The sequence below is a fragment of the Eumetopias jubatus genome, unplaced genomic scaffold (assembly GCF_037043125.1).
Source record: "Eumetopias jubatus isolate StellerSeaLion01/CBP00866 unplaced genomic scaffold, mEumJub1_p1.0 scaffold_7, whole genome shotgun sequence".
In the NCBI taxonomy this organism is placed as follows: Eukaryota; Metazoa; Chordata; class Mammalia; order Carnivora; family Otariidae; genus Eumetopias; species Eumetopias jubatus.
Genome location: NW_028274813.1, coordinates 36,855,413 through 36,880,542, shown reverse-complemented (window position 1 = coordinate 36,880,542; position 25,130 = coordinate 36,855,413). Strand labels below are relative to the sequence as shown.

Here is a 25,130-nt window from a genome sequence, read left to right as displayed (position 1 = left end):
GCTGGAGTGCGGGTGTTAAGTGCCTCAGAAAGAAACCAAGAAAGGGCTCTAGGGACAGGAACTGCCCACTATCCCTGTTAGCTTCCATTTTAAATGTGGATTTAAAGATCATTGCCGGGGTGCCTGGGTGGCTCAGTCGTTAAGCGTCTGCCTTCGGCTCAGGTCATGCATGATCCCAGGGTCCTGGGATGGAGCCCCGCATCGGGCTCTCTGCTCTGCAGGAAGCTTGCTTCTCCCTCTCTCACTCCCCCTGCTTGGTGTTCCCTCTCTCACTATGTCTCTGTCAAATAAATAAAATCTTTAAAAAAATAAAAATAAAGATCATTGCCTTCTGATAATTTACCCCTCAGGTAACTACTCTTACCTTCCCAAACAGGGCACAACAGATTCCCCACTTTGTACCTGATGGCAGCAGAAATACACTCAATTTTCCAGCACCTTCTCTACTGTCTAAACTCAACACATTTTTCTAACTTTTCTAGAGAAGGCCAGAAGTCCCACAAAAGGAAGAGGCCTGCATTATTCCAGAGTGCTCTACCCTATTCTCATAAAGACCTTAACTTCTTCAGAAAGGGAAATCCCACAGTATTTCAAAGCAGCTCATTTAGCAGCTAACACTATCTGCCCAGCCCCCACTCCCTGTTTGTTACCTACATTTCTGAAGAGTCAAAGAAACATTATATTCTCCAATATAGCTTGCTTATCCATTTTATTAAAAGATAAACTTGCTTTCCAACTTACAAAATAGTTATAACCAGTCCTAGTTTTATTCCAGAACAACCTCTCCACTATGTGTCACCCCTTGCCCTCCTGGCACTCCTTCTCCTTGCCCAGGACCTGCAGCTGCCTTGAGCTCTGGTCTTTCTAGTTTTCCCTTCATTGCTCAGCCAACGCCCACCTTTCTCTTATTCAGCACCGTAACTGCATTTTAACTCTAGAAGTCCCTTATCTTAGCCTCACTTTCCAGAGGCAACTTCCTCTGCAGAAGTCACTGGATAGCGTATTTCTTCTTGTTTTCATCTACAAATCCAGTTTGGCTTTTCACATTGGTCAGAAGCCAACTACCTCCTGGAAATGACCTGCTCGTTGTTTTCTTGCCAAATTCTTGCCTCAGGCATTACCGTCTCTGAGAATTCCACATAGAAGACACTCATTTTCTCCGGCTTTTCCTGCTCATATGCATCACAGAGGTATAGCCAGCTTTCTCCTTAGAGAATCAAGTAATAAATCCCTCCCTCTTTCACTTCTGTCCTCGGTAGAGAGAGGGCTGAATGAACTACATAAACTAACAGCAAGTGCTAGAATTAGCCAAGACCCACTTATATATATAAAACACAGGCAATATTACCCAATCATTTTATCATAAATTTTTCTTAGATTTTTTTCCACAAGTATTCCTTACACCTCTAACCATATTTTCAGTTGTGAGGTTAAATTAAAAGGTAGGAGAAAAGAGAAACCAAAACTTGAATGCAGTACTGTAACTCATCCTGCAAAATTTTGCTGCCAGCTTCAGGGGAGAGGGAAAGAAAGAGGGGGAGCATTCTCCTTAGAGTGAGATGATAGTATTGGACACATCAGCGCTAGAAAAGTCACAGCTGTCAAACAATTTTAAGTATATTGAAAGCTCTGAACAATCTGTAAAGCAGTTAAGCCAAAAGGACTACAGCTTGTAAATGAAGCAAATAGCAATCATGAGTAGCTCAGTTGCTTCCTGAGTAAAAACCCACTCCTTAGCACATTTAAATTAAAACTAAACACATTAAAATCCCTGTCAGATTCCTTAAGAGAGAATGTGTACAGGAGAGAAATGGTAAATTATTAATATAAACATGAATAGGCAAGTATATCAGGAAAATTTGTATTTAGGTAAACTAAGGGTGATACATATACCCATGTATATATAATTATACACATCCAGGCACGTGCAGATTTATAGGGTCCTCCAAAAAAAATTAAAAAAGACTTGAAAAATGAAATTTCCCACCAGGGAATTAAAATTTTAAGTCTATAGTCAGAGAAAAAATATGGGAAGTTACCTTAAAGAGACAAAAAAAAAAAAAAAAAAAACCCACACCCAAAAAAGCCTTTCAGGCTATCAAGACTTCACTGTAACCAGAAAATCTGATTAACCCATCTAAAGAAAAAGGTAAGTCTAACAGGGGTGCTAAAGGTAGTATCATGACTAATGATGGCGATAATGACATCACAACAACCTTATAAAGTCACAGTGGAGTAACAAGCTTAAAAAGGTAAAGACTCATCTAAGATCCCAGCTAAGTAAGTGGCAGGACTGGGCCCAGGCCTGTCCATCTACACCCCTCACCCAGGAAAGACAACAAAAAGTAGTCTGTACACATGTAAGTGCTTCCAAGGATTAGGGGCCATTATGGAGATAGAGGGATGTTCAAATCATCTAACTCCCTTGCTCCAAACTGAAGCTAAGCAAGCAACATAAGGATGCCTTGGCTGCTAGTAAAGCTTGCCTGCTTCTAATGGTGGGACAGAGAAAAGAGATATTGGGGTGGGGGGGGCCGCACATGAACTTAGGAGATAGGATCATCTCAAAAACTGTAGTTTGGGTAGAACAGAGGAGAGTTTTGAACTACTTGGCCCTCCTCCAGAGCTCCTCTTCACCACCACCAGCCCCCAAACACCATTCACTCTACATACTAGGAGGGAGTGGTAGAGCAGGAAAAACAAGGTTAAGAAGCATTCTTACTTCAAGAATAACACAAAGGTATAGTAGTGAAGTAGTGAGGGGAGGGAGTGAATGGGAAGCTGTTTCTTAAGCAAAAATGAACCTTTAATCCTGAAGCCTATTTGGTCTGGCCTTGTCAGAAGCAGCAAGATCCAGGGAAAAGCTAATCAAAAGCCTTACTACCTTTTTATTTAGAAGAACTCAATGAAAAGAACACAGTACACAGGAAGGAGTCCAATCTTTGGGTTTTAGTCCTCATTCCTATTGTAAAGAATGATTCCAGGAGAGCATTAGGTATAGCAGTTAAGAGTATTGGCTGTGGAGTCAGACAGCCTGAATGAAATCAGCTCTGCCAGTTACCCTGGTGAGTAGCTTTAGGCAAGTTTCTTAACCTCTCTCTACTTCCTTTAAATCATCTAATAAAATAATATATCTGACACTACTATCTACCTCACAGGGTTGCTGTGAAGACTTGAATTAACTCCTAAGCTGTAATTGCTGCAGATAATTATGATGTTAACCGTGGAAGCTGTACAGGTGCTGGTGATCTTCTATTAATACACACCTTTTCGAAGAAGCTCTAAGGATTAAGTACTTGACTACAAACTTTGTAAATTGTGAAACTATTATAACAACCTACCAAAACTGACACAAGATGAAACAGAAAATATAGAGTCAGATACGTATTTAAGAAACTGAATTCACTACCAGAAGAAACCTTCCAACAGGGAAAACCACAGGCCCAGATGGGTGAAATCATTCTAACAACTTCATTTTTCATCTTTAGTTACTGCCATAAATGGGAAGACCCTGCTTCTTTCCAATCTTATCTTATATTGTCCGAGAGAGCAGCATTTAGCAGAGCTGCATGTGTGGTAAAATCAAGCTTAAACCATTCTGGATCAGAAATGTCTTTGAATATTCCATCAAAAGCTATGGATCTTCTACCACAAAAATACACAACACACTCAAAATTCTGCAGTCAACATCAGAGGATCCACTAACCCTATAAAACCAATCTAAAGACACCCTAAGATGCTAAATGAATATTAGCAAGGGAGCATTAATCAAACAAGTGCAGTACTATTAAGATTTACAGCCATTAAGGAAAGGACAAAGTGCCTGCTGGTTTCTCTACTCCCTGATAAATTACAAATGGTAACAATCTGCTCCTCACCTGGAGCAGGGAATTCTTCCTGATCTCATTCTAAAAATGTCTTTTGATCATCTTCATTATCATAACCATAAATTCTTTTCTAAGTACCAAGAATTCTTTACTTTCTAATTTAATTCTCATGTCCTATATTTTAGACTTATCCTATCCTCAAAATCTACCAATAATTTCAGTACCTAGATGCCTTTCCCAGGTATCACTCAACTCTCTTCCATTATTTATACTTTCAATAGTGTAAACAACCCATCTCCACCACATCACCCCCACCACCACCACCACATTGGTCAGATCTTATCTCCTTTGAGTCTGAAGAGTCACCTCAAAGGCAAATTCTGGCCAGGATGTATGGTTACATTCCGTATCAAATACCAAAAGATGAAAAATGGAAATTTCATATTCCCCCCTGGTAGTTATCATTCCCAAGGCTGCTTTTAGATAGTTGTTATTTTATGAAAAGAAACTCTGTCCTTCAGGCAATAAAGTATGTAGTAGAGTTAACAAAGCACTCCTAAAAGTCTGTGTAGGCAGACTCTGAGATCTTTAATTGCAACTTTATAATTTTCTACAAAACCGTATTTTTCTATTAAGAGGTGAGCCAGGGCTGTGATTTCCCGTTAAGTCAAAGGATGTATAAAAGATAAAAGACTTAAGATAACCAAATGACAGGGTATAATTTGAGAGTAGGAAAAACAAAGCTAATGGTGGCCAAGAAACAATAATTAGGACTCAAGGAAAAACTTCAAGAGAAAAGAAGAAAAAACTGTCCAAAATATTTTATCTTAAAACTATGTTACCTTTGGAAAAATCACATACCCTACGAACTGAGGTATACAGGAATTGAACCACAGATTAGGAGTGGGGCAGACTTTGAAACCAGTAAGTCATAAGGACAAAATATGAGAATGATAACAGCAAACAGCCAATATAACAAGGTATACTTTCTGCAGGAGAGAAATAAGATTTTATTCTAATGAAGATTCCACCACCATACAGGCAATTACTGTCTACAGTTACCATCCCAACTTCCTTCTACTTCACGCTCTCCTCAACCCACTAGGTCCCACCTGCAGCACCGCACGAGAGCCCAATGATGCCCCCGTACCACCTGGAATTCCAGCATTGTTCTTTTTTCTCTCCCGCCCTCCCCGCATACTGAAAATTACCAATCTTCATCTCCAGCTTTCCACATCCAGGTCTCCCATAACCTCCAAGTCCACACATCAAAAGTCAACTCCTCAGCTTCCAACCACACCCTGCTCACCCTCCTGCCATACCTTTTTCAAACAACAGCACAACAGACCCACTAAACCGCAATGCCATCCTAGACCCCCTCCTCTCTCTCGCACTCCAAACACCCACACAAATGCCAAGTGGCTTCAATTTTACCTGCTAAGTGAGTCCCAAATGCCATCCTTTCCTCTCCTTCTCTACTTCCACACACCTGTGCTTGCTTTAGGCCCTCCACAACTTCTCTACAACAACGGTTCCCCAATCAATTCCTCTCCACCTTCAATTTCAGCCCCCTCCAGTCTCTGGCTCACTGACATCACGATAGAAACCTCAACATGTCACTCAACTGCTTTAAACTTTTCAATGGTTATCCACTGTCTGTGAGGTTCTTTCAAGATCTGGCCCGCATCTACAGCTTCCACTGCCACCATTCACCTCCTCCCACTTCCCAACACACACACACACACACACACACACACACACACACACACACACACACACACACACACACACACACACACACACACACACAGAGTGCTGTAACAACACAGCACTGCTGTGTTTCTCTGAATATATTATGGGGTTTGGAAATTCCTTTGCATCATGGAATTCTCTTTTTCATTTTCAACACTATTTCAGCCACTTAGAAAACATGCATTCACCTTTTAACACCCTACGGAGGCTTTACTCCGTAAAAAGCCTTCTTCCTTGGCCATCTCTACTTACCTCTGACTAATCGCCCCTCTCTCTACTCCTTCCTTGCCTTGTACATACTTCTATTAATGCACATATGATATTTTTCTTATTATTTGTTCACTAGTATCCCTTCTACCTGATTTTGAGTTTGTTGACAGAGCAGGGCCCCTGCCATTTTTATCATCAAAATGTAAAAGTGCAGTTCTAAGTCTCTCAGTAAACTTTACCTGGAGTTCACTAAAATAATGTCTTCACCAATGAGATTTCATCTCATACTTGAACTATACCCAAAAGAGACATTTTTGAAAATGAAGATGTGTAGATATAAACAGTATAAAATACAGAGAATTCGAGTTTGGGGCGGGCGGGGGGGTGGAGAAGCACAAGATTACTGGGAGAGCCAGAAATTCTAAAAAGTCTTTCAAATGGATGCATGGCAACAGAACCAAAAAGAAAACATTAGCATAATGTGGTAAAAATACTGCCTCAAGGACAGAAGCCTGACACTTGAGATGATACAAAGCAGAATACGCCAAAGCCTAAAAGAACTACAAGCCCTGATTCTGGTTTTTCCATCAGATATGCCCTCATGAGAAATACATAAAAGCAACTATTTTGGATGCAGAATCCATTCTAGGTGACCAAAAAAGCAGACAGTCTTCAGAGCTGGAAGATGGAGGCGACTGTCGCCAACCCCCTCCATTTACAACAGGAGAAACTGGGGCTTGAGAGAAATTACTTGCCCAAGATCTCACCACCAGTCAAGTGGAAGATGAGAAATGAGGAGAGTGACGTCCACATTTTCTGTCTGGGGCTCTCCCCACTACCCCACACTACTCTTCTGCAGGTAAGTTAGGTGCTACATTGTTTCATTTTATTTACACATAAAGAGCTATTTTGCTTTCTTAATTCTAACAGCCTGGAGGTGGCATCCAGACTTCATTTAAATGCTAAAAATGGCTTCTACAACTCATAGATTACTTTTTATCTGTCACTCTTTTCTTGCCCTAACAAGATATGAACTCTCAAAGGATAGGTCCCATCAGGTTAAATCAAAGGCTTCCCCGAACAGTGCTGACACCAGAACATGTCATCATGAGTCCATGACCCATCCTAGTTTATATAACCTGGCTATCATTTCATTGATATTTCACTAAAAGCACCACCATTTCCTTCACTAATCCTAGTGAAGCAGCTGCATTTTACAGTAACAAGGCAGACGAGGTGGGGACAGTGGCATATGTTCCACAGACAGGATCATCTTGGAATTGCAGAATTTGAACACCACACCAAGGCGATGGACTATACCACATCCAGTCGACAGCATCTTATGTCCACCATCAAGAACTCTGGGTTCCACCAATGATTGTAAAATCAAGTACATAATTACAGAATTATCAAAACAGAATAATAATGTTATTGACTGAATGCCTGCCATGTGTTAGAGACTATTAAGAGCTTTATACACATCATTACTGCCAATCCTCCCAAAAAGCCCAAAAGGACACGTGTGATACAAATGAGGAAAGTAGGCAGTGGCAGCACCAAATATACAAGGAGCCTAAGAGGTGGCAAAATGGAAGGGAGGAGAGGACACCAAGTGGGGCCTTGGTTCCAGCCCTTCTCACAGAGCAGTGAGCGCCCTGCTTGCTAGATTGTACACGTATCTGACGTGGTGAGAACCTGGATGTACAAGCAAAGCATAACAATTTACTTAGGCAGAGTATTTACGGAGCACGGTGGGAAGGACTATAGCCACTGTTCCCCTGATCCCATGTACCTCTCAGCCCCACACAAAAAGCGAGGGCCCCACAGATGGAGGGTTCCATCCAAAGTGATGGAGCAAGTTAAGTGTGGCCAGAGCCGGCACTTGAACCCAGGTTTGTGTGGCTACAAATTCCTTTCTCTTTCTACTCTCCCCCACTAGCTCCTGCTCTGTAAATGCCCCCACATTACCTAAGAACTATGTAAAAATAATAGCTACAATTTTACAAATCATGAGATATGAAAAAAAAATTACACCTCTGAGAACCCTAAACTACCATCTGGAAAATAAATTTTCTAATGCCCTAGAATAGCATGTGTGCTACAGATTTAACACCTCCTAAGGTAGGGCTCAAGTATATTTTAAAACACATATTCACACACAACTGACAAGAGACTTAAAAAAAAAAAATCTGGTAGGAGACTGGGAGAGGGTAGCAGAGAAGGGAAAACAGTCTCCTTTAAAAGACCAAAGCTGGTTTAGATCCAAGCTGGTTTCATAAAAATAAAAAATAAAAAAAATTTATTATGCCAAATACTGGGTTTAAAAACTGAATATAATCCAATGACATTCAATATCTTAATCATAATTCGAGAGCCTGGAATGCTCACATTTAAGAGAGAATTCATTCACTCATTCAAAAAATTCCAGGTAGGCCTGTGCTAGGAGGTATTCTGGAGGCCACGAGATGAGCGGGACACATCTCCTGCCTAGAAGTGCCTATAGTCTAATTAGAAAACAGTGGATTAACACATGTGGAAAAAATTAAAAAGCAGCAAATGAACAAATTCCAAAAGGGTGGATTGCCAAGAAGTGGAAGAACTGAAGGAAGAAGACAACTCAGGGCTTTCAGGGCAGCCTGGTAGCACTTTAAGCCAAGTCTGGAAAGAAAGGGGAGAATCAGAACTAGAGGCAGGGGCCAGGTAACACATGAAGGTCTCTGAAACAGGGGGAAAAGAAAGGCTATTAAAAAACAAAAAACAAAAAACAAAACAGATCAGTAAATATACAGCTGTTCCTCACACAAGGGCAAGCTGACATGTATATACATATAAGGATATTCATAGGATACTGGTTAAATAAATTATGGTGCCTCCAACGGTGAAATATTACGTAGCTGTAAAACTAAATAAGACACCTTTATGTGTATTGATATATATTCTATATGGACAAGGAAAAAAAAAAGTAAGGTACAGGTAAGTGTGTACACTATGCCACCACTTGACTACTGTGTATTTATACCTATATGCTCGTACATGCTTACACATTTGTGGACTATCCATGGAATGATACCGAAGAAGAAAGTTATAAACAGCGGACACCTCTACTGGCTGAGAACCCACGTAGATTAGAACCAACGGGCCTTGCTCTGCAGAAACTAGATGGACTAGAGTAAACCCTAAATATCAGGTTAAGAAGTTTAGATAGCATGCAAACTCTAGAGCAGGGCTTCTCAACAACGGTACTACTGACATTTAGGGCCAGATAATTCTTTTTGGGGGGGCTGCCCTGTGCGGCATAAGAAGTTTAGCTGCATTCCAGCCTCTCTCCACGGGATGCTGGTAGCACGCCCCTTCCATCCCTGGTTGTGACTGCCAAAAACGTCTCTAGACATTGCCAAGGTGCCTTGGGAAGCAAAATCACCCCTGGTTGAGAACCAGTGCTCAAGAGCTACAACGTTAAAGTTAATCTACAAAACATTCTGCTATGATATTCTTGCGAATTAACAACAAATGTAATATATGTTCAGATATAGATCTGAGGAATACACTGGACGTTGTTTTGAAATGATCTTCATACATCAGTCATTGTTTCTCAACTTTACGATAATTCGCATCCCTTCCAAAATCGGAACTATTCACTTTTAACCACACATCTACTCCACCACAGATGTCTCTGTTCTGTATTTGTTGAATACAAATGATACAAGTTGAACTGAAAAGCTAGACAGATTTTCAGCAATCCAGAGAGTGGGCCAGATTCTCCAAAGGGCTTCCCAGTGGGGCACGGACCCTTCTGGATCTCTGCAGCACAATTTCACCAGTCAGCAGAAGACCTCCTCCTCCCCCAAGAACACATACTCTCTAGATCCAAGAGCTTCTGGGATGTCAAAGAAGGCAATCTTCCCATAGAGATCTATCAGAAAACCATATTTTTGGCTCAGCTTTTCCAAACTAATATAATTACTGACCCAATAAGAACATAGTTACTTCCGTTACGCTAATAATGTTTCTCCTCATAACTCCTAATGACCACACAACAAGACACTATTCAAAAATAATGAAAGACATCACCCCTGATTTCAAGATTATAAAGACAATGATTAGTTTATAAAGCCAGGACAGGCTTTAACTAGATTCTACAAATCACAATTTTATTAAGGTTAAAGCCATTTCTAATTTACCACAATGAACAGGGAGAAAAAAAAAAATCAAGACATCCAACACGCTTGAATATTTTTCAAACACAGATCTACAACTCGTGTTGATTCTCCTGTGGCTTTTCTTTTCACAATGCCAGAAATCCAAGAATACCTGGCAATCTTGGCTTCATATTTTGAAGTCATTGATTCTTCCAGTACTGTTGTAGGCGAAAAGTTCTGGATCTCATTCTCCTGAAATCACACTCTTCAAATTCTAGTATTGTTCCGACTACTTTAGTTTAGCTCTCAGAAGGCTGGCTCTCATTTGTGGAGGTGACCTCCAGTGACCTGACTCTGCAATAAATACACCTGTGAGTCGCTATGGAAGGTGCTTAAAAGTGTCCGCGGCGAAAAAAAGAAACTCACCATTCTAACTACTTCAGGGTAAGTCTGCTCTGTCAAACAGCCTCTGCTTATTGTAATGTAGTCCACCAGTTCATTAAGAGTGGAGCGCTTGTATTCTTTCATTTTAAGATCAGATAGCGTGTCCATGAAGTCAAAAATGACACAGCACTGCTGAAGTTTCTTTAGGAACAGTTCAGGCTGCTCTGAGGATGGAACGTCTAAGAAAAAAAAAGGAAATGGTGTAAGTCTGTCATCAATTTCTAGGTAACAGGAATTCTCTGTGAAAGTTACTTCAAAAGCAAGCTCAAAAAATAAGAATTCACATGACAACAGCGTTCTTTTTAACAATTACACATGGGCGGGAGGGGATACCACAGCCACTACTTCAGAGACCTTGTCTTTGAAAACTGCATGGTACCAACACAATGGACAGCATTTGCTATTCCACAACCAAAGATTGACCAAAATCCCAAGAGCCATTAGAGAGTTGAAGCACGTTTTAACCAAAAACACCCCCATGTCGAAACCCCTGAGCCAGAAACACTGAAAAAGGTCAAACTTCCCATTATAAGGTAAAGCCAGAAGTTGTCACTGTTGGTTTAAATTAGTTTTATTAAAAAATTTCAAAGCAGAAATGTCAGTAAATTCATTTTAATTTCATGCTGACATCCTTGGTATTTAAAGCAACTGTTGTATGTGTGTGTTTGTATTTTGTTTTGTTTTGGCTTGACATCTATGAAGTTTCTTTGTCAAAGAAACTTGAAAAACCAACAAAATGAAGTAGTATCAATTCTCTCAAAAAGAACACACCAGTAATGGGACAGTAAGAGCAAACTCTACTTAAATCTATGCTCTCTCTTTTGACCCATCTTATTCCCTTACAGTGGGAGAAAACCACTAGCATCTTCATTAATACGCTCTCAGAATAAACATCTGTTCTTTTCCCACAAATGGCACATGAGACATTTGGTTTGGTGTCATTTCTAAAAACTAGATAAAAACTTTAGGTTAAAATTCCCCAGTTAGAATGAAAACCTGATCTACAGCTGGACTTGAAACACAGTTGTGGATAGCCCATTCAATTTGTTTTATTTTCACTACTTTATTCCCCACACTGGAGCTTCTCTGCAAAGGCAATGAAATTATGACCAGAGTAAGCTCTTGCCTTCACCCAAGGTGATTAACTCGTTAATCCTCAAAACACTCTTAGAGGTAAGCATTATATTCTTATTCTCCATTTTTCCAAAAAGAAAATTAGAGGTAGTCACTGAGGTGCCACAATGAATGAGTTACGGAGCTGGGCACAGCGCCCAGGTCCCTAACCACATTTCCACATTCCCTTTGTACTACTCAAGAAGGACTTTAACAATGTTTGGCCAGTCACTTGTAACCATCCTCAGTTGCCAGCCTCCCAGGAAATGCTTTACAGCAGCCGTAAAGCGTGGGCCACCTAGTCTCTGGAGGTAAGTGCAACAATTAACAGCACCCACCTTAGAACTACCAGCAGCCCCAGCAGAAGGGAGTGAGAGCTAGGCTCCTATTCAAGGGTCCACATGACTCCTCTCTACAGACCTCTTCCCCTGCTCACACCCTACAACCCAAGCGCTAGCCCAGGTACCCAGTACCTCACAGATAATTCCCCCAAAACACTGCCTACTGACATCAACTTTAAGATAAACCTAGAGAAGAGTGGACAGGACACCTGAAAACATAGGATTTCTCTACCAGATACAAGGGAACAAGAAATAGTCAGTATTTTTGAAGGTATATAGAACATCACTGCTAAAAACGAGATGTAAATTCAGAAATTATTCTTAACCAGTATGTTTCCCCTCCCACCACCACCCCCACAGGTCCCCAAAAGCCTAATTAATGTATCTTAGAATAAAAGACTTTGAGATTTGAGTTAAGCTGTGAGATGTCTTAATCTATGCCCCTATACTTAATCACTTTCAAAAAAAAAAAATCTAGCTTTAGACTATAAGAAGTAAATTTAGTCAGACCAAGCTTTCTCTTTAATTGCTACCTGCTTCAGGTGTTCAAAATAAATTAACTAATTTTAAAAAAATACTAAACGAGGCTGCTTATGAAAATAGCTATATATCCTTAACCAATGACTAGTTACATGCATAGGTCCATTATGGTTAATTATTGAAGTTCTAAATCGTCTAGACCCCATACCTCAAAGCTGAATGGAAGTTTTGATGCTGCATAGGGAAAAACAATCTTATTAATGTAACATTAAGGTTAAAATCATTAGGAGAAATTGTAATTAATCTTCTTTTTGTTACAGTAACTTTAATAAAGCTTAAAAATAAGACCATCTACATGGAGAACTGTATAACTCAGCACATATGAATTATGAAAGCATCTATAAATGATAGCCTTTCCTCCAAAAAGCAAACCATCATTTAAGTAGTGACAACAATGATTAATCTTTGTGGTCCCTGCAATAATACTCAAAAGGTTCATCTATTTGGCTATTTTAAAAATTCAGGCAATTAACATTTAGTCTTTTTTTTTTTTTGGTTAGGCAGTTGAAATTTATTCTTTATCCAAATTGATGTAAGGTCATAGGCAAATGTGAAGCAGGCTATCCATCTGCCTAATGGAATAATAATAGCTTACATTTACTAAGCACTTTGGGTACATTTATTATGTACTGTTCTAAGCATTTTCACATATTATATCTCATTTAATCCCACCAACAATTCTATGCAGTAGGTACTATTTCCAATTTAACAGATGAAAAAAACCAAGAGAAAGAAATTCAGTGACTTGCCCAGAATCATACAGCTAACAAGCAGTGGAGACAGGATTCAAACCCAGGCAGACTAGCTCCAAAGCCAGGACTCTTCACCACTGTGCAACAATCAAACTCAATATAAGGCAAGAGGAGTATCACATTTCATAAAACAGGGTGTGTGCAGAGATAAAAAGAGAAAGAACACAGAAAGAAATCAACCAATTAATCTCCAACATGCCCCATTCATAATGGATCAGGCTGAACCCCTTCTCTATCTCCCCTCTAGCCCATTCCCAAGATTAACACAGACAGCAATAAGCTATTCTTTATCCTTTATCATAGACTAAATTCTTCTAAGATGATCGTCTCTTCTCTCCTTTAATTAAAAGAACTGAAGTAATCAAGACAGACTGAAAGAAAAAGAGTGGGGAGTGTTCCTCAAAGAGCCAATTCATTAAGGGCAACAATTTAAAAATTTTTTTTTCATTCTCACTGAAGGAGGACCTAAATCAGTCTGAGCAAAGGGCTCTTCTTTAATGTCTGGCTCTAGGATTGCCTCAAATAGCTATGCTGCTCCCAAACTCCTTGCCTTCGTCTCGCTAACTCCAGTGAGATATGTAAAGGGGAAATGTGAAAATGTACAACAGGCTAGGATCAGAGAAGAAACACTTGGAGTAGTCAAGAATGTTTCAATGATATAAGTTTAATGTCTATGGAACCAGTCCCAGGAGCAGATAATAAATATCTTTGTAAAAAAACATTTATAAAAAGTATCAGGCACTAGGCCATAAAGAAAATACCATAAATGATAAAAGAAGAAATTAGGCAATACATTTTGAACACGAAGCACAAACACTAGATTTTAGCAATCCAAAATGACCCACCTCCCAAATCCAAGCCACCTGAAAATCTAAACACTTCTAAAGTAACTTAGATTGAAGGGGGGGAGGGATTAACAGACATTGAGAAATAAATGTAACTTAGAAAAATTAAAGGTCATCTCAGAATCCCAAAGCAGACCAGGCAGTGATGCTTGTGTCATCTCTCTTCCAATGGAAACCTCTGGTCTACGCAGGCCATCCCTAACCCCCGGGAGAAGAATTCCATAGAATCATGACCATAAATAATGAGGAATCAATAAGTGGTTATATAATACCATGAAGGTCATTAGCACAACAACCCATCCATCCAATGTTAGTATTTGTTTAAAGGGGAGGTAACTGAGCCAACTATCATAGCTTGGTAAGATTCACAGGGTCAGATTCTGCTGCTCTGGAACTACTCTTAAAAATTAAGTTGATTTCCAGAATATGTTTCTCACCCAAGAAAATAATGTAGTAACCAGCTAAGTTAAGTGGTCAATCCACTTGGCAGTTACATTTCTCACTGTACTGTCCCTCTTTTTCCTTTTAAGCATTAGGTATTTTCTCCCATATGCCTTTTCTTTTCTTTTTTTTTAATTTTTTTTTTTAAAGATTTGATTTATTTGAGAGAGAGAGGGAGAGAGCATGCACAGAGGGAGAAGCAGACTGGGGAGCACGATGTGGGACTTGATCCCAGGATCCTTGAGATCATGACCAGCTGAAGGCAGCCGCTTAGCCGACTGAGCCACCCAGGCACCCCTCCCATATGCCTTTTCTATTACCATCTCCCAGCATCCTCTTATCAATTCTCATCAATAAGCTGGGGAAAATGACTCACTTCCAAGGTGTTCATACCAAATAATTTTAAAATTTACAAGTACAAGAAGGAGTGGGAACATGGATATAGAATTCAAAAGTAGAGGGAAGATGAAAGCTCAAATTAAGAGACAAAGATTCTCAGGGCACCTGGGAGGCTCAGTTGGTTAAGCATCTGACTCTTGATTTCAGCTCAGGTCATGATTCAGGGTTGTGATATGAAGCCCCACGTCAGGTTCCACACTAGGTAAGATTCTCTCTCTCCCTCTCCCCCAGCCCCTCCCTCTCTCCCTCAGAGAGAGAGAGAGAGAAAGATTCTCCTTGTGTCCCAAGAAGAGGCAATAGGAGCTATATACATTTTTGCCACAGCCCAACCCCCCCACACACACATACATTAATGCACACAGGCACACACATACACCTCTCCTCACCCTTACTATGATTTCAAGGGCTGGTTGTTTATTAGATGTTTGTCTGTAATTGGCAAAAGCAGCTCATTCCACCCTAGTGAACAGCTTCCATCATTCCATCCCATCTAATGTTTGGGGCACAGGATCATGGATCCAATTATGGGCCCATCTTCCCTCGGGGCCTGACTCAGTCAGGACTCTGCAAAGCAAAAAGTAGCAAAGGTAGAAGAAGTAAAATATAAGCTAGGTCTTGTGTCTGGTGCTGTAAGACTCCATTCAACTTAAGTCGTTGAAAATCAGAATATTAAATCCACACTTGCAAATAGGCCAACCAAATAAAGAAGGCCCACATCATTATAACATTTATTAGCTATGTCATCACAGGAAAAAATGCAAATTGATTTAGAAAAAATAATGAGGTAGGCTGGTAAGTTAACACACAGGCTGTTAAAATGAATGTGGAAATATAGTGAATAAACATTTATATAAAATGATGCTTGCACTGGAAGCTAAGCAGTAACATTGGAGCTCCTAATGAACAATATTTATAACCAATTATTTCAATTCAAAAGTTGTGAAGTAAAATCCTACTAAATTAACAATGCTTTTCACCTGAAAATGTCATAAGCTATTACTTGGCCCTTTTACGTGCATTTCTCCAACTCTCACAAAAAATAAAGGTACCAGCACAGACGGGAACATACACGTGGTCTTTGATTCCCCCCTCCCATCTTAGCTCTTTAGAACTTCCCCTAAGGTGTATAAACCCCCGTCCGTGTATGCTATCAGTCCCTCCCACACAACCCTCTAAAACTTCAAATAGGTCAATGAGACTCTTACTTGCGGAAGGCACATGAACCTATATTTACAGGAAACTAGTTTCATAGTAGTAACGAGAGCTTAGCACTAAAATATAAAGTTCCCTTAGCCTTGAAGAGCTGAGGCATGGCATGCTGGTACAAGTGGTAAAATGCCTAACTGCCTGACTATGTGGTTTGTCCAAATCCTTGCCACCGAGTTTACTTCTAAACACAGATTTAAGAGGCATTCTTTCTGTAGCACATATTTCAGGAAAACTGAACGGAATCCTATTTTTATTAGCGAACTATGCTTGAATTAGGATGTTTGCGACACCCAAAAAATTACAAATACAAACAGCAATATTTCAACAAAACAGGGAGACAAAACTATAAATCTTTCTAATGAGAGCACCTGGGTGGCTCAGTCAGTTAAGCATCTGCCTTCAGCTCAGGTCACGATCCCAGGGTCCTGGGATCAAGTCCCGCATCAGGATCCCTGGGAGCCTGCCTCTCCCTCCCCCTCTACCTTCTCTCTATCTCTCATGAATCAAGTAATACTAAGCTTCATGTCCTATGAACTAGACCTAAGTATAACATGTTGATTTCACAAGTTATTTCAATGTAAATAAACAAATAAGAAACTACCCCAAAACTAACATGTTAGCTAAAATAAGTATGAAAGGGGCACCTGGGTGGCTCAGTTGTTAAGCGTCTGCCTTCGGCTCAGGTCATGATCCCAGGGTCCTGGGATCAAGCCCCACATCAGGCTCCTTGTTCAGTGGGGAGCCTGCTTCTTCCTCTCCCACTCCCCCTGCTTGTGTTCCCTCTCTCACTGTGTCTCTCTCTGCCAAATAAATAAATAAAATCTTTAAAAATAAATAAATAAATAAAGCAAGCATGAAAGACTGACCATTCTAATTACTTAATTACTGTATTCAAAGCAGTGGGTTAAAAAACCATTGACGACAATGGTGGTGGTGGTACGTTGTTTCCACAACTACGTATTTTTTAAAAGCATCTCAAGTGATTTCAATGTGAGGCCACGCTTGAAAGCCACTGTTTTTAAAGTAATAACTATAAAATCCTTCTTTCATCTTCTCCACCTTTGAAATTCTTTCTCTTTTAATTTAAAACTAACCGTGAAAACTTTCCACTTCCACACAAAGGAAGGTCCCTGAGCACATCTACAACAGTGAAAGCATCCTTCTTCACCTGGGCTGGAAAGAAGCGAATGGACAGTGGGCTGCTTTCAGAACTCTTTCCAATCTATTAGGAAGATCGGAAAACACTTTGCTGATTATTAGTGTGCACTTTTTTCACAGATTCAAAACATGTCTCAAAAAATGGCTACACACAAAATAGTATCCAAAATATGAGACCAAGGTGTGAGTATTAAGTAAGTTCAAACAAACTGAAAGGCAGAAAAGGCCAGTGCTGATATCTCAAGGTAAAAGAATGACGACACTGACTACTGCAAAGCACTGTACTAATAAGCTCCTTATGTACATCATCCCCTTTTGATCCACAGAATATGTGATGAGTGGCCACTATTACTATCCCAGTTTTTCAGAAGGACTGGGGCCCAGAACAGCTAAGTCACTTGTCCAACATCACCCACTACGAACAGCTGCAGCTGGTATCCGAACCCAGGTAGTCTTATCCCAGAGCTGGCACCAGTACCAACAACGATGATGACGGTGATGGTGATAAATCACAGCAACTAACAACCAGCACCACCACTGGAGCTATGGATAAACTATCAGTTAGCTATCTGGTTAAGGAAAGTTGTAATCTAAATGCAAAGGAAAATGTGATTGACTGTTCTATAAGCATTTACATATTTTAAAACAGTATAAAATCAGCCCTAAACTAGTGAACAATGGAGACAGGTAACTTAAAGTCTTATTAAATAACAATACATTAATTCTTCTACTCAGCTTGGAAAATCAACACCTATTTGTTGTTACTCTTTCGTGGATCTCTCCAGTTTTCGTTGCCCAAAAGCTGACAAATCCATGCTTTCCACTTTGTAAGTAAAACCCAAAGGTCACCAGTTGCAAACTAGTGGCTGCAGCAGCAAAATTACAGGATTCAAGGCTTTCACATTATTTTGACACTATGTTCCAATCAGAATAGAGAAAAACACACACGTATGCACACATTGTGCACACTTCACACACACACACAACTTCTAATAAATACTTCTGTTTCTAACCCTTCATACTAGCTATCCCTCATGTTTTATCTTCTAATGCCAAGGCAGTCACTGAAACTTGTCAGGACAAGAAATAAAACATTTTAAAATTGATCAATTCCTAATTATAGGTGTAGATTACTTTCCTGCCACCAAACTCACCCACAGGACAGAAGCCACCAAAGCCTCTGGTTGACAGAGTCAATCTCTCTATTATTAATTCATTACCTAAGGGCTTATTTCCAGAGATGGAACCAGGGCCTCTGAACACAAGAAATTCCTGAAGCTTACAGAGGGTTCCAAGAATCATACAGTGTTCTAAAGTATCTTTGTCAGTGAGTCCCTTTTTTGAGGATTTTAACTATCAGTGAAATTACAAAAAAACCATGTTGACTTTTTTTTCCACATAAAGTCATTAAAATAGTAAGTGGCCACCATTTGTTTTCACTATAATTTCATTTAAAAAAAAGGCTCTTTTGAATAAGAGAAAGGGCAATCTCAGAATAAGACAATTCTTCCCAAAGAAGGAGGGTGGCACATGCGCCCGCACACACGCACATGCATGCACGCACACACACACCATCATGTGCTCTTCCCCCGTTGACCTTCCTTCCTTCTATTTACTGTTCATTTTGCCCGGCACCAGGAACAACTTTTCCACAGGCCTGTATCTGGGAATTTGGGGCCGTATCGCTCCTTTGGTCCAACATTCATCTAGGTAGCATAGATAACTGAGTTCTAGCTGTAATGATATACCAATTTCAACTGTGTTTAGATGATCATAAAAGCTGAGAAGATAATCAAATACCTACAACAGTACAGGAGCGTCTCACTTTATAGCAGCCATGCAGTCCTTTGGAACTATGTAACATAAGAAATTGCACAAACTTTACACATACCTCCATTGAAGTACTTGCCACATAATATTGGGATTTTTTTAAACCAGTGAATCAAACACATGTTTTGTTCATCTTTTAATACCCAGCTCCAAGGAGAAGTTTCTAGAATATGTAAGTACACAACAGATACAGGTTCAGTCAATAAATTCTACATATTGCATCTTCTTTCTCCATGTTTCCAATTCTAAATTAGAACTTTATTTCTCTGGAAATAAAATTATACTGAAGAATAGAGGGAAAGGTTTAATATTAATATTAAATTATTTCCTAATATTTTAATAATGCCAAGTCATAAGGTGCAAATTAAAAAATAAGGATGGGCTAAGCAAAATAAGTCAGACAGTAAGACAGATACTGTATTATTTCACTTATATGTGAAATCTAAAAAAGCCAAACTTATAGAGACTAGAATGATGGCTACCAGGGTTCTCAAGGGTGGGGGAAATGGAGAGATGCTGGTCAAACATCCAGTACAAACTTCCAGATATAAAATGAGTAAGTTTCAAGGATCTAATGTACAGCATGGTGATTATAGTTAATAATACAGACTTGAAAGTTACTTAGAGAGTAGACCTTAAATGTTCTCACCACAAAAAAAGAAATGGTAATCATGTGACCAGATGGAGGTGTTAGCATCATGTTATACATCTTATACAATGTTATATTGTCAGTTATATTTCAAGAAAGGTGGAAGGAAGGAAGGAAGGAAGGGAGGGAGGGAGGGAGGGAGGAGGAAGGAAAGGAAAAGGAAAGACAGACAAGGATATTTTTAATGATAACAGTATTTATGAATTGAAAAGGCCAGTTTACTTGACAAAAACCTAACTAAAAAATGCAGTTTCTTAGTTTCTTGAAATATCACCTTCCCTTACTAACATCTAATAAAATAATGCTTTATTTTCTAATACTTCATTGAAAAAATCTAGTTGATTTCTTAAACAAAATGGTTTATACTCAAGGATGAGAGAAAAATACAACAGAGAAAAAGAGTCAAAATGAAGACGAATGTACATTAATGAAGTAGTATAATTTGGAATGCCCTCCAGAGCCAAAATAACCTGATGATTTTGCCAAGTGTACCATTAATAAGTGAAAAGTTGGAAAGTTTAGTGCAAATGGCATAGGCTTTACACTCACTTATTCAGTCAGTCAGTCAGTCATTTGCCAAATATTCACTGAACTCCCACTGAGGGCCCAGCAATGCTGGAATACCACAACAAAGAGACAAAATCCCTTCCCTCACAGAGCTTTACATTCTAGCACAAGAAAACAAATAACTGCAACTAAAAATAATACATTATATGGTATAACTACGGAGGAAAATAGTATGCAGAGCAATAGTATGCTGGGGTTAGAGGGTAAGGTTTTAGAGTAGTCACCTGGAAGACAGCATTTGAGCAAACACATGAAGGAAGTGAGGTAGTCAGCCAAGAGGGCCTCTCGGGGGAAAGTGGCCCAAGCATAGGGATAGTAAGTGCAAAGGTACTCTGAGGCAGGGAATGTGCTGGTGAATCTGAGCATCAGCAAAGGAGCAAACATGGCTGGAGCCTGAGTAGAAAGTGGGGGAGATGGATCAAAAGAGTAAGGTATGAGCAGCTGTAGGAGGAGATCATCCTGGGCCTTGTGAAACACTTTGACTTTGGCCTTGACTCTGGTTCTGAACTGGAATCACACCTTTCCTGCTCTGAGCATTAGTCTCCTCATCTGTAAAATTGAGAAAATGTACTTCACAGGGTTGAGTGAGGACTCAGGGAAAAAGCCATTTGTAAGACGGAAAGTGCTTTTCACAAAGTTACCATTCATTTGACAAACATCTACCAAGTATCTATAACATACAGCATGGATTCAATTCCTTATTTTACAGCTCCCATTAAAACTATTTTCTGTTTGTTTTGTTTTTTTTTTAAGATTTTATTATTTGTCAGAGAGAGAGAGACAGAGAGAGAGAGAGAGAGAGAGAGAGAGAGAGAGCGAGCACCGGTAGGGGGAGTGGCAGAGGGAGAAGCAGGCTCCCCAACTTGGGGCTTGATTTTGGCATAGCTTCAAAGTTATTTTAAAATTATCTATCTATCTATCTCTATATCTATTTATTTATAGAAGATGGGGAGGGGCAGAGGGAGAGGGACAGAGAGAATCCCAAGCAGGCTCCACACCCAGCATGGAGCCAAAGGAAGGGCTCGATCCCAAGACCCTGGGATCACAACCCAAGCTGAAATCAAGAGTTGGACTCTCAACCAACTGAGCCACCCAGGCACCCCTTTAAAACCATTTAAAAAATAAATTCTGAAGCATTCCTACAAATATTAAATTTTTGTTGAATTTTATTCTAATACTATCAAACCTGAATTAAACAGAGGCCATCTACAGTATTTAAAACACTCAAATACCATAATTTCTCTTTTTTTCTGCACTTGGCTTTTAAAACAGGCAGCAAGCCATAAAATCATAATCTAATAAAAAGGAATTAATAGGACAAAGTTCCAAGATGTGTTTGAGAGTCAAAACTGTCGAAGCCCAATTTTTAGCTGGGTTCAAAGGTAATGAGCAACAAAAACCTTCAAAAAGACTATTTTTACTTATGTCGTGGTTATAAGGCAAAGAAGTAAATTAATGGATTACAAATTTTCAGGAAGCACTTTCATTTGATCCTCCACCCAAAAAAATAAAATAAAACCAATAAAAGATCACATTACTCTCAAGTATTTCAGTTAATTGAGGGTTTCCCCAACCCCAGAGATTACTTCTACAAGGGATAAAAAATGGCCTATCTACTTTCCATTTGTTTTGAGGATTAACATTGATGTGAATCAGTTCAGGATGGGATGAACCTGCAGCTATTTTAACAGTATGATATAAGGTTTAAAATCAAATTAGATCCATACATACACAGATATCCTATTAACATCAATTAAGCCCACTGTTATTTCACAACTTACAGCTGACACCAAAGGTATCTTTAAACTTCTTTTAAAAAAAGATTTAAAGTATAAAAAGGAGTCAATCCAATGTTGCAATGGCAGCTTAGAGATGCTATTTCTGAACCTCAGTTGGGAGTTTTAAATATGAGACCTTAAGCTCCTGAGAGTGACAACACTGAGTGAATAGAGTGGTAGAATGGCCTCTAATCCCAAGAGTGTACATTTATAATTAAAGTCATCATCTGGACAATAAAATCCAGTGATACCATGCAGTACAACCCACTTATTGTGGAATTCACATATGCTTCATACAAGGCATATTACTTAATATAAATTAAACATAAATGTAAAGCCCATATATAATATAATCATTGAGGAAATCCAAAATTCACATTTGAAACATCATACTAAGAAAAATGAAATCCATTTTAAAACCTGATTTTTTAGTCTGTATGAAAATAGTGCTGTCAAGCATAGAACAACAGAGAGAAACTTACAAGCATGTATTTATGGATGTATATATACAGGTATGCATAATTGTGAGTGCATGACTCCAAAATTAAAACTTCAAGAACAGTAATACAAAGATTTTATAAAACACAAAGAATGTGTCTAGAAAGCTTAACACTTTCAGAGCAAAGAAGCATTTTAAAACACTGAATGGGGGGCACCTGGGTGGGTCAGTCGGTTAAGCATCTGCCTTTAGCTCAGGTCATGATCCCAGGGTCTGGGATTGAGCCTGACCCAGGGCTCTCTGCTCAGTGGGGAGCCTGCTTCTCCCTTTCCCTCTGCCATCCACTCCCCCTGCATGTGCTGGCGAGTGCTTGCTCTCTTTCTCTCTCTGTCAAATAAATAAATAAAATCTTCAAAAAAAATAAAACACTGAATGGTAAGATAGGATACCAGTTTAAACCAGGATATTTACAACTTAAGTCCCTTCTTTGCCACTGACATCCTGGCCACAAATGTCATCAGCAAGGGTAGAAAAAAGTCACTGAAACCTAAAGATATGAATGTTGATGATGCGATTCTAAGCACAACCCTTTTTTCTGAATCTTGATATAATTCAGCATTCTTCGCCCAATGTAGTACCCTAGGGCTTAGCTAAACATGCCATCAGGTAGTACAAACATTTTCTCTTCAGTTATACTATAATGACTTTCCCTTTCAGAAAACGTATTCCATAACTGTATCTTCCACTTAAGGAGCCAGGCCAAATATAAGAAATAGGATCTGGCATTATTAAGAGTAATAGTTAAAATGAAGTTAAAACTAAGCTGGGCAACTAAGTCCACTATCTCAAAAGTCCGCCAGTTGTTATTCTGGAGGAACGTCTTAGAAACATTTACAAATTAAGTCAATTTCTTTTGGCACAATTGGGAACTTGAAAAAAAAACCGTAAACCCATTCTGCATTCTTCCAGATGGCTGAGGTTGTTCTTTGGGCCACACACACCCACACTTTGAAGTCAGGGAGCCTAGGCTCTAATCACTCTCTACCGTGTAGCAGCTAGACAATCTGGAGTGTGTGGTGTGGCAGTTCAGACAATGGGCGACAAAATCAGACTGCCTGGATTCCAAGCCTGGCTTTGCCACTTTCTAGCTGGGAAGCCATAGGTGAGTGTCTGTGCCTCAGTTTCCTCATATATAAATAAGGGCATAATAATAGTACCTCATGGGGCTGACTTAAGGGTTATGTGAGTGAATAAAAATAAAAACACACAGAACAACGTCCAGAACACAGTAAGTGCTCAAACTTCAGCTGCTAATTACTGTTAAAAAGCACTGCGCAGCCTTGGTGTCCTTTGCAAAACGAGTCTAAGAATAGTAGCTCTGTCACAGTGATAGCTTGAGAACTTCATGAGAGAATACATAAAATTTTCACATAGTGCCTGGTACATGAAAAATGTTGAATAGGGGCGCCTGGGTGGCTCAGTCATTAAGCGTCTGCCTTTGGCTCAGGTCATGATCCCGGGGTCCTGGGATCGAGCCCCGCATCGGGCTCCCTGCTCCGTGGGAAGCCTGCTTCTCCCTCTCACACTACCCCTGCTTGTGTTCCCTCTCTCGCTGTGTCTCTCTCTGTCAAATAAATAAATAAAATCTTTAAAAGAAAAATGTTCAATAAATGTCAGCTTTTTAAAAAAACACTTATCAAATGAACAACATAAATTGCTGACACATATAGGGCTTCTTCCCTTCTTCTGTGTGTATCCAGTTGTGCAACTGTATTGAGCTCAGCCTACTAATATCCAGTGAGATTATTTCAAAGTAAAATTGTAATTTGATTAGAGGAAAGGTAAAGAAGCTGACTCAGTTTGATGTGTGAAATGATTCAGCTACCAGGCCAGGCATCAGCAAAGTGCCCAAATCCTGGAGGAGGAAGGGAGTTGGCATTTGGATGAATGAATGACGCACTAACAGAGCCTTTGGGACAGAAAAGCAAGAATTTATGAAGAATTCAACAATCTGGAGAAGTACTACCAACCAGGACGCACTCGGTTCTCAAACATCCTCAAAGCTCCCCTCAGATATAATCAGGTTTATGCAAAGTTGGCAAAGGAAAGAAAACAAGCAGTGTTTGACAGTTTTGTCCTTCCAATCTAAATTTTAATATTAGTATTCACAGATGTTAATATTTATAAATATTAGCTAAAAGTAATAATAGTAATTTACACTTAAAGAGTTCTTCATAATAACATATTTGTAACAAACCTTACTGACCTCCCACTAAAATAACATTAAGTACTGAACCACTTCAAAGTATTCTGTAAACCTTTTCTCTTTTCCACACACCCTGTTATTTAAAGATCTAAGGCATTAGCTAAAATTCTGCAAACTTTTTATAGCCCCCTACAAGGCTTCAGGCTGTCTGGAAAGATTATGATAGGTAGTTTCAACCTTCCCAGAACAAGTATTTGCTTAGAACCTACTATGTTTAACTTACTAATCAATCATCCATTCATTTATTCCACAAATATTTACAGAACACTTCTTGCATGCCAGGAACTAGTCTAGGCCTTAAATTTACATTTCTCAGCAAAATCAAATAAGGTCCTAGCCTTCATGGAGCTTACAGACCAAAAGTAAAGAAAACCTAATTAAATGGTCATATAAATAAATGTAAAACAGGTTGCACTATGAAGGAAAAGGAA

General features: G+C 39.4%; 1 protein-coding gene across 2 annotated transcripts in view; it reads right to left on the bottom strand.

Annotated features, from left to right (window-relative positions):
- The window catches only part of PPP2R5E (protein phosphatase 2 regulatory subunit B'epsilon), a 148,368-nt gene that overhangs the window by 61,270 nt on the left and 61,968 nt on the right, over positions 1-25,130 (bottom strand). For both annotated transcript variants that reach the window (XM_028114629.2, XM_028114698.2), the window contains exon 3: positions 10,355-10,551. In XM_028114629.2, the coding sequence (XP_027970430.1) occupies positions 10,355-10,551 (197 nt within the window). The remainder of the gene's footprint in view (positions 1-10,354; positions 10,552-25,130) is intronic.